Raw genomic sequence first — 10,919 nt, 5'->3', positions numbered from 1 at the left:
TATTTATTTATTATTAAAATAAGTACAATTCTTTTATCTTTACTTTGTGCTAGACAGATTCCGACAATGACGCGCCGCGCACTATAGGCGTGAGTCGTGACATTCCGACTAGGTCACAATGACGCGCCGCGCACTATAGGCATGAGTCGTGACATTCCGACTAGGTCACAATGACGCGCCGCGCACTATATGCGTGAGTCGTGACATTCCGACTAGGTCACAATGACGCGCCGCGCACTATAGGCGTGAGTCGTGACATTCCGACTAGGTCACAATGACGCGCCGCGCACTATAGGCGTGAGTCGTGACATTCCGACCAGGTCACAATGACGCGCCGCGCACTATAGGCGTGAGTCGTGACATTCCGACTAGGTCACAATGACGCGCCGCGCACTATAGGCGTGAGTCGTGACATTCCGACTAGGTCACAATGACGCGCCGCGCACTATATGCGTGAGTCGTGACATTCCGACTAGGTCACAATGACGCGCCGCGCACTATATGCGTGAGTCGTGACGTTCCGACTAGGTCACAATGACGCGCCGCGCACTATATGCGTGAGTCGTGACGTTTCGACTAGGTCACAATGACGCGCCGCGCACTATAGGCGTGAGTCGTGACATTCCGACTAGGTCACAATGACGCGCCGCGCACTATATGCGTGAGTCGTGACATTCCGACTAGGTCACAATGACGCGCCGCGCACTATAGGCGTGAGTCGTGACATTCCGACTAGGTCACAATGACGCGCCGCGCACTATATGCGCGAGTCGTGACATTCCGACTAGGTCACAATGACGCGCCGCGCACTATAGGCGTGAGTCGTGACATTCCGACTAGGTCACAATGACGCGCCGCGCACTATATGCGTGAGTCGTGACATTCCGACTAGGTCACAATGACGCGCCGCGCACTATATGCGTGAGTCGTGACGTTCACTTTAACTTGCATTAGAAAATTCAGTATTTTAACCTAAAATATTTGTTGATACTTGCATTTATTAATAATTTATATTGTACGTAAAATCCTACAACCCCGTCTTCCCACCAGGTTACCTCAAAGTCAAGGCCTTCGCCCGGATGATCCCGGACCCCGAGAAGGCCCGTAAGGAGGCCGCCAGGCCCCGGACGGACGACAAACCCGAGAAGCTTCTAGCACCGGCTAGAATGTTCGTCAGTAATATTATTTACCAGAAGCTGAGTGATGACCCACTCGTCTATGCCAAGGTACAACATTTTCGACTTCACTCGTCGTATAATGCTAAACTGAACTAAACGTTTATGGATTTAAGAAACAATTGTAGAAATATACTTTACAATGCATGTGCTCGAAAAGTGCGTTTCCTACGGAGCCATATCTTGCGGAAAGCAAATAAGTTTACTTATTAAAAAATTGAAAACAAAAAGCACTAGTGCGGAAATAGAGTTGTGCCATTCCCGGTAACATTCCCCATTTTGTATGGGGAAATTTCTCGCTCGGTAACATTCTCTATACAAAATGGGTAATGTTACCGGGAACGGCACAACTCTATGCGGAAATAGCATTTTTCCGCACTAGTGCTTTTTGTGATAATTTTTTAATAATTAAACTTATTTGCCATGATATGTTTTTTTATTTACTCGCACAATGCATAGTAAAACATTGTATGATACACGTGCGTAAAGATGATTTCCGCACTTGTTGCATAAATAGCTATTTTAGGGTTCCGTACCCAAAGGGTAAAAACGGGACCCTATTACTAAGACTCCGCTGTCCGTCTGTCACCAGGCTGTATCTCCATGAACCGTGATAGCTAGACAGTTGAAATTTACACAGATGATGTATTTCTTTTGCCGCTATAACAACAAATACTAAAAACAGAATAATATAATTATTTAAGTGGGGCTCCCATACAACAAACGTGATTTTGTTTGCTGGTTTTTTCCGTAATGGTACGGAACCCTTCGTGCGCGAGTCCGACTCGCACTTGGCCGGTTTTTTTATTACTAAAATGTTATATTTCTAAATAGAATAGAAGATGCTTTATTCAAAAACGCTTAATTTATAACACTGACATAGTTTCATTGATATTGAGATATTTATTGATAAGATTATAAATAATTTTACAGTACATATGGTGCTACTTTCTCGCACTAGTGCGTAAAAGAGCACTTTTCGTGCATGTGTCGAAAGTTTAAAGGGTCATATGTACTGTAAAACGTTGTATGATACACGTGCGAATAGGTAATTCGCAACTCGTGTCGATTTAAAACACTCCCTGCGGTCGTGTTTTAATTTATCGCCACTCGTTTCGAATTGCCTCTTTTCCGCACTTGTATCGTAAATAACTATTACACATAGAATAAAAGTCATACTGAAATTAATTCTAAATTAATGTTCTATACTTCAAAAACCTAAACCTATAATTGGCTTTCTAATTCTATTATAGTTTTTGGATATGTCTAGCGCTGTTGGTTTTCCATGTACCAAAATAAAATAAAATAAAATAAAAGTGTCTGCATACATTTTACGTGACAAGACAACTGCTCCGCATAAAAATTAGCTGTCATAGGGATCATCATTAGACATGATTAGGCGAGCAATAGATTCAGTAGAAACTAAATATGATTTGATTGTAATATTTCAGGTGTTGGTGGCGGTGGCGAGTAGTAAAGCGTGTCGGGCGCTGCTGACGCGCGGCGCACCGCTGCAGGTGTACTGCCTCGAGACCGGCAAGCTGTACCCGCTGGAGGCCGAGGTGGGTACGCCGTCTGGCAAGCTGTACCCGCTGGAGGCCGAGGTGGGTACGCCGTCTGGCAAGCTGTACCCGCTGGAGGCCGAGGTGGGTACGCCGTCTGGCAAGCTGTACCCGCTGGAGGCCGAGGTGGGTACGCCGTCTGGCAAGCTGTACCCGCTGGAGGCCGAGGTGGGTACGCCGTCTGGCAAGCTGTACCCGCTGGAGGCCGAGGTGGGTACGCCGTCTGGCAAGCTGTACCCGCTGGAGGCCGAGGTGCGTACGCCGTCTGGCAAGCTGTACCCGCTGGAGGCCGAGGTGCGTACGCCGTCTGGCAAGCTGTACCCGCTGGAGGCCGTGGTGGGTACGCCGTCTGGCAAGCTGTACCCGCTGGAAGCCGAGGTGCGTACGCCGTCTGGCAAGCTGTACCCGCTGGAGGCCGAGGTGCGTACGCCGTCTGGCAAGCTGTACCCGCTGGAGGCCGAGGTGCGTACGCCGTCTGGCAAGCTGTACCCGCTGGAGGCCGAGGTGGGTACGCCGTCTGGCAAGATGTACCCGCTGGAGGCCGAGGTGGGTATGCCGTCTGGCAAAATGTACCCGCTGGAGGCCGAGGTGGGCACAAACTGTCCAGATAGTAGAGTAGAAATAGACTCAGGGAACGAGGCTAAGATTTTCACATTTCACGATATGCTTAAGAAAATAACGACCTGCCTGATCTTACGATCGGCCGCCGACAGGTACGAGTATATTCAATAAAACTAAGAATCTTTATTTTCAGGCAATCATTGGCTTGTATAAAATGGGGATCAGTTCGATGGTACCTTGGTACCATATTTAGTAGACTGCCTGATGAGCTTAAACAGCTACCACACAATAGATTTAAAAACAAACTGTACTCTTTCCTTGTCGACAAATGTTACTACAGTCTGAAGGAATTTTTAGTTAATTAACTGTCACTTCATAATTTGTTAGTAACAGTCCACGTTAATAACTAATGGCTTTATAACTAGGTTAATAATGCATGTTTTGATTAAAATAATGATGTCAATTAAACTTAAATTTAGTATAAGTTTTCAATTTGCATGGCTTTTTAAAGTCTAAATGTGTATGGCTCTATAAATAATAATGTAACACCATTGTATACCACATTTAATGGCAAATAAATATATTTCTATTTCTATTTCATAATATTGCACTCTTTGGGTTTGAAAGAAAAATACAGTCAGCGAGCTTGTGTAAAAAGGAAATTTTAGACATAACTTATTTAATATGATTGATTGATTAAGAAATTGATTGAAAAGAGTTTAAATAATGGATTGTTTTCAGGCAAAGAAGGATGTATCCCGTATAACCCTCACCGGGGACGAGGAGGTCTCAGGAGTGTTAATAGCTCTAGCCACGCGACTCTACCATCCTTCTCACCAGGGGCAGGAGACGGAACAGGTTAGACTACTAACTGTTAAGGGGAAACATATCAACTAAAATCAATATATTACTATTATCGTATGGCTTTATTGATGAAAACACACACAAAAAAAAAACAGATATTACAAAGATAAAATTAACATTATGTGTGCTATAGTCTTATTTATTTCCGTCATCCTTTGTACTGGGAATGGTAGGGTTGGAGTTTCTCGAGCTAAGGCGTAAGCAAACGCTTGCCTTACACTACTGTCTACTTCTAAGAAATCAAATTGACTACCCATCTGTTCTGGAGCGTATGCGTATTTTTACCCCAGACAACTACATAGCTGCAGTAGGGCGTAGCGCACGTAGAGCCAGAAACCTTTTCGCATATCCAAATGTCCGCACCTATCACGGTTCAAACGCACCCACGTACCGAGCAATAGAATTACTAAATAACTTCTTAGCTTCAATCCAAAACGCAGACATATTCGCAGACAAGTGGCCGTCCTTACAAAGTAGTGTCAGGATTTTTTTAAACTCTACCTATGTAACTTTGTAGTATGTATGTTTAATTTAAGTTCCTAGAGATACTCGTAGTTCGAAATATGTATACATGTTTATGATACTGACTATGTATTAACAGTATAAGTGTCTTGGCGTAGGTCGCTGTAAACTTATACTTGTGTTTGTTTGAATAAAGAATAAAGAATAAAGATCTAAGTTTGATAGCCATTCCCTGGCATCCGCAGTTATCGCGTGCAGTTCTTTCACGCCTCCAGGAAAGCATCTCTTGGGACATTCCTTTACGATGTGCGTGGTTGTCTGGTCTGGCGCGCCACAGTCGCAGCTTGGTGAGGGCTTATAGTCCCATTTAAGGAGATTGTGGTTGCAGCAGCTGACATCGGACCTGATTCTATTTAGTGTGACCCAGATTTTTCGTGTCTCGTCAAGCCCAGGTGGTTCTTTTGTTGGATTTATATCGGTGATGGAATTTTGTGACTGTGTATTATACGTGTTCCAGCTTTTCGTCCATTCCGAGTTAACACAGAAGTGTTCTGGGCCTGTGATTTGCGGGTCCGACCAGATAGGTCTGCGAGATGTGAGGCGTGCAACTGCATAGGGAGGGTCATCCAGTGTTTTGCTTATATGGGAAGCGTGCCTTTCTTAGATTTCTCCCATTCCATCGAGGCGGCGTGTGTTCTGCGTATTTCTGGTATATGTTTGTGTTATGTGTGTAATATATGTTTTTAATAATAACATTAATAGGAATATTATCTGTCCCTTCCTTAGTGTCTTACTTAGTGTTCGCGTTACTGGTTATATCACCTTTGGCAAGATTTATATTATTGTATATACATATATACTTACATACTACTTATACATATATACCTACATATATATGTACTAAATATATATATTTAGGTATATATAATGTAAGTAGTATGTATACTGTATATGAATTGTCTTTTGTAGTTTGTGTAGTTATTGCTGTAGACATGAATTTTAAACTTTTAAAGGTATTTTTTCTAATACTATTTAGTTTCAACTTAGTTTTTGCACCTAATTGGTTAATTTATGTGTGTCAATTCTCCACTACCTAAAGGTTGTCTGGAAGAGATCGCTCTTTAGCGTTAAGGCCGCCTGTTGTTTACCTCTATCTTCATGTATTATTTGTGTTTCCATGTACATTTATTCTCAGGTTGTGCATTAAAGAGGATTTGTAGGTATTGTATTGTATTGTATTAATTATTTGATCAGGTATCGGACAGAGACCGGGAACAAGACGGTGAGCGTATACTCGAGGTTCGAGACGCCGCGGAGCACATGATCGATGCCTGCGAAACTAACCAGCAAGCTGAACCAGCCATCCAGCAACCCAGCAATCCGTCTAGCCAGCAAGATCAAACCAGCAACGATGGCACGTCGGCTAACACAGCACACACGGTGCTGCTGAACATACTTTCAAACAAGACCATTCAGATACAGGTAGGGTACTAAATGTAAGAGTTTTGAATGATTCACGGTTAGTTTCACGAGACTTATGTTGACCGGGATATAGACAGTGATAATACAAAAGGTAATCACGGTCTATATCCCGGTCAATATAAGTCTAGGGTACTAAATGTACTAATACAATTATTTTTAAACTTCTCTTAGTCTAAATCATAGAGTAACTTATACTAGAGCGGTACTGTCATAGTAAATTTTGTAACCCCAGTAAATTCACTGCCATCTGTCGACACACTTTAAAACTAAAAATAAATATTTATAAAAATACGATAAAATGTATTTAAATATAGATGAATGATTTTTTTTATTTGCTTTCATTATTTTTATGTTTTGACCCATGTTCTTTCACTGATATGCGTTAAAATTGTTAAATAACAAACGAAACCGTCAACGCCATCTATACGACAGTAGGCCAAAGCTAGTAGCGCTCTCTGAACGAGCATCAAATTTTCTTGAATTTCGAGGCACGTTTTTCCTATGACTGTATCCATCTATTACGGAGTTATATCTATCTTTGGTCTAAATTAATTCTGTATTAAGCAGAAATGTCTGCGAATGATACTATTAGGCTTAGAAACAATTTAATAGTGGTAATAATTTAAAAGTGGAAAAATTCACTGTCTTGGGTGGGACTTGAACCTACGACCACCGATTGTGTGAGGTCGACGATTTAGCATGGGATAGCGTATCATTCATCATCACTCATATGGAAAAAAAAATCTGGATTAAATAATTTCATTCATTCATTTATTGTGAATTTCCAATATGACTTGGAACTTCGGTAGCCGTTTAAGAAGTGTAACACATGTATCGTAAATAACTCCCTGTATACAGTCAAGGTCATATTAGTCATCTGTGGAATGAGCTCCCTGCCGAGGTTTTCCCGAGGGGCTACAGTATGGGGTTCTTCAAAAAAGGAGTGTACAGGTTTCTAAAGGGTCGGCAACGCTCGTTTAATATCTCCGGTGTTGCAGGCGTCCATAGGCTACGGTAACTGCTTACCATCAGGCGGGCCGTATGCTTGATTGCCACCGACGTGGTATAAAAAAAAAGTCATAATAGTAGTTTACGTGACTGCTACATAATGAAAGGCATTAAAGCACGACACACACACGAGTAACACGATTGTGCGTTTATGAAACGAGCGAGAGCGGTATACACAAAGAGAGGGCTATGCTTATCAGGCTATGATGATGATGTGTTGTTTGCAGCCTTGTCCGGGCTCCACGGTGACGACGGTGACCACCGTGACCACGGTAGCGCCGCCACCGCCGCTCACCACACCTAGACCCGGATCCGGACCCGGACCCGGCGAGGTCGTCGAACTCAGCGACGAAGACTGAATACCATCTGATGCACACCTAACAAGATTATATAGCTACAAAAAGTTTTTTTAATATTTAAATTTAATCTGAAACTAGCTTTTGGAGCGTTCGCTTCTTCTTATTTTCAATTATAAAACATGCTTATCTATGTGCAATAATGTAACGTACGTACAGATTGTCCCAACAAAGTCTAGGATTGTACAAGTTCATAGGGATTTCTGTATTGATGTTTTATCCCTTTCTTACGATATAAAGTCAAAGTGACAGATTATGTGAAACGATTAATAACCAGCTATTTGAAGCTTGTAGCGTCTTTATATTATAAAATAACATTATTAGGATGTAAGCTAGCATTAGGTAGTAAAAATTAAAAAATAACATGAATACCAGGGTATTTATAATATTTTCCAATAGTGTTCATTTATAACGCAAGACGCTGAGCAGTTGAAGTAGGGTTGTGGTTTCATTTGAAACTTCTATAAATTCATTTCAGAATCAAAAGCCATTTTACAATTTAGAGTATTATAAAATTATTACCTTATTTGGAATTGAGTCACCTACTTCTTAGCCTTCTTAGGTCTCGACTTTTAACTTATTTGAAAGTAGATAAAGGTCAGAGCACACCGGCTGCGTGTGCGAAGACGTGCACGTGCGAGTGCGCTAAAATATTCGAACCGTGCACGCACACGTCCTGCAAGCGGTGTGCCGTCTCTTATAAGGATGTGTATAGTACAACGCGCACGTCTAAGCACACGCATCCGGTGTGCACAAGCCTTTAAAGGTAATAACGGAAATTAGTTTTTTTGCATCTGAATACAGTCAGTCAGTCAGTTTTTTTGCATCTGTATTGTCTGTTGATGAGACGAGCGATGCTGATACCATTAAATACTGGTCTGACTTCAATTTTCTACTTTATTCGATTGTTCTGTTTGACATAAACTAATGAATGATCGTTTCGCATATTTAATGTATTGTTAGATATAATGCGAATTTAATTAGGATTTTTAAATTACTTACCTACTTATGTAATAAAAAAAAGTGTTAAAATATGGAAAAAAATATGTAAAATGCTGTATTAGACGAAACTGTTTTGGGGTATCAGTCCTAAATTGTTAAGTCGTTAATACTCTCCGAGCAACGGTACTATAGACGCGGCAAGGGGAGGGGGGGGAGATGAGCGAACGAGATGGTCTTACGGAACTTTTAGTAGGAGCAGCAGAGAAAGCACTATTATTGTTTGTCATTGTCATAGTCTCATTTTTCATTTCTGGCTGATTCTAACAGTCCTAAGTGCCACTTCAAAGCGGTAGACGTTTTGTTGTTGGCCCCCGGTTCCTGGTGGGTAGCAAGGAACCCGACTAAATTACGTAGGTTGTTTTTGATATGTTGTAAGTAATGTTAAAACGTGTTTTTAATTTCGTCGCATTGTGTCTGAGGGCCTACCGGCAACCAGGGACCGGCCCGCTATCCCTTATCGGGGTATTATAAGGGTATTGCATAAGGCTTAACTCACCATACCCTTTGCCAGACGAAACCCTTTGTTTTGCTTTTAAAAACCCTTATATAAAGCTACCACATTTGAGTAATCGGTAGCCCAAATACCCTTACAAAACCCTTATCATCCGCTCACCAACACCTTGCATATTGCTTATAAGGGTTAGCCTTATAAAGGGCTTCCCTTTTAGCATATAAGCGTGCTAATTTAAGTCGTCTACCTTGTTCATAAAGCACACATTACTTCGAATCCGAGCGATCGTCGGCGGCGACGGCGGCGTTCTTTGACTAGGCACGTATTTTCTTTCCTTTTCATACACTACCGTAGATATATACTAATCCTGTCTCTTTCACGCAAAGGGAAACCTTTATAAAAAGCGCTTAAAGATAAGGGTAACCCTTATTAAGAGCTAGCCTTATTTTTGGTTAGCTTTCCGGTAAGGGTTAGTCAAAGGTAAGGGTATGAATAGGCTTGCAGTTCAAAAGGGAAAGTCTTTCAATGTGTTAGCCGTGTTTAAGTGTCACCCATTGAAAGGGTTTTATCGCGGAAAGGGTTGTCCGGTCCCTGCCGGCAACCACGTTCGACGTGTTGCCTCCCTGTCACACCTACATACGAATTTACAAGTGCGACAGAGAGGCAACACGTCGAACGTTGTTCGCGGTAGGCCCTCTGTTCTCATGTTGTGTCCCTCACGGGCGCACGCATGTGGCCACTCTCTATACTATACTTGCTTTGAGCTAAAATACTGCATACGTTTCGTACATTTAATAAATAAATACTTGAGCATACATTTGCTTTCCACATTTACTTTTATAAGTTCTATTAGACAATTTTTTCTCTCAAAAACTGAGACGGAGGAGCATTTTAAGGCCAGAGCACACCGGCTGCATGTGCGTGCACGTGCAGCTAGTGTGTTGGAGCCGTGCACGTGCACGCACACGTCACGCAAGCAGTGTGCCGTCTCTCATAAGGATATGTATATTGCAACGCATCCGGTGTGCTCAGGCCTTTAGAAGACTGATAATGTACAGTCAGTCGCCACCAGTTAAATCGGTCCGGCCAAAGTGCTCAAAATATCTAAAACTGCACTTTAACTTCTAGATAATAGATGCTTTGTTTACATATTTGTGAACGACTTGGCCGCTCCGATAATTATACATATCTGATGGCGACTGGGCTGTTGGAGTATTTATAAAATATTTTTATGTGAATTACTGTTAAAGGAAGGTATTTAGTTAAATATTAGAGTTACAAATAGGATTTATTTTATTTTATAGCCTTTATATCGTTTGTTTAATTATCTTCCATTGCTAATTCTGTGTGCCCTTTGGCAAAGGCCTCTCCCAACATGTTCCATTCTTCTGTCTTCTGTACCAGTCTATTCCAGGTTTTTCCAGCTGTCTTTACCAGATCATCCTGCCATCTTCTGAAAGGTTTTCCTCTCTTTCTCTTGCCCTCGCTTGGGTACCATAGTGTTGCTGATTTGTTCCATTTGTCTCCTCTAATTACATGGCCAGCCCATTTCCACTTAAGTGTTCTCAGTTTTTGCACCACATCATGGGTCTTTGTAGCTTTCCCGATTATGTTGTGGTTGATTTTATCTATTTTCCTCTTTCCCATCATGCTTCGTTCCATGCTTCGTCGGCAAGTACGAAGTTTGGTTTGTTGTGATTTGGTGAGCGCCCAAGTTTGGTATCCGTATGTTAAAATAGGGAGTATGCAGCTATTAAATAGTTTTCCTTTAACTGAGATGTTCATTGTTTTGTCTTTCATTATTTCTCTGAATGACCAGTATCTCTTCCAAGCATGACCTATACGTGTCTACTATTTTAATTATTTTGCCTAAATATCTATCTTAGCCGTAATGTTAAGGTGGATGTGTGGCGTGACGAGAATGGATAGGATAAGGAATGAGTATATAAGAGGAAGCCTGAAAGTTGCACCCATAACAGAAAAAGTAAGGGCAAAT

The 10,919-nt window shown here is 41.8% G+C and overlaps 1 protein-coding gene across 1 annotated transcript; it reads left to right on the top strand.

Annotated features, from left to right (window-relative positions):
• Positions 1–1,053: 1,053 nt before the first annotated feature.
• LOC134752755 (uncharacterized) lies at positions 1,054–9,288 on the top strand. Its single transcript, XM_063688447.1, has 5 exons — positions 1,054–1,226; positions 2,627–2,737; positions 4,040–4,156; positions 5,879–6,106; positions 7,342–9,288. The coding sequence occupies exons 1-5, from the start codon at positions 1,080–1,082 to the stop codon at positions 7,471–7,473; spliced, it is 735 nt and encodes a 244-aa protein (XP_063544517.1). The 5' UTR covers positions 1,054–1,079; the 3' UTR covers positions 7,474–9,288.
• Positions 9,289–10,919: the final 1,631 nt, after the last annotated feature.

Source organism: Cydia strobilella, chromosome 25 (assembly GCF_947568885.1).
Source record: "Cydia strobilella chromosome 25, ilCydStro3.1, whole genome shotgun sequence".
Taxonomy (NCBI): Eukaryota; Metazoa; Arthropoda; class Insecta; order Lepidoptera; family Tortricidae; genus Cydia; species Cydia strobilella.
Note: the sequence above shows the minus strand (reverse complement) of the source record. Positions and strands in the feature narration are given on the sequence as shown.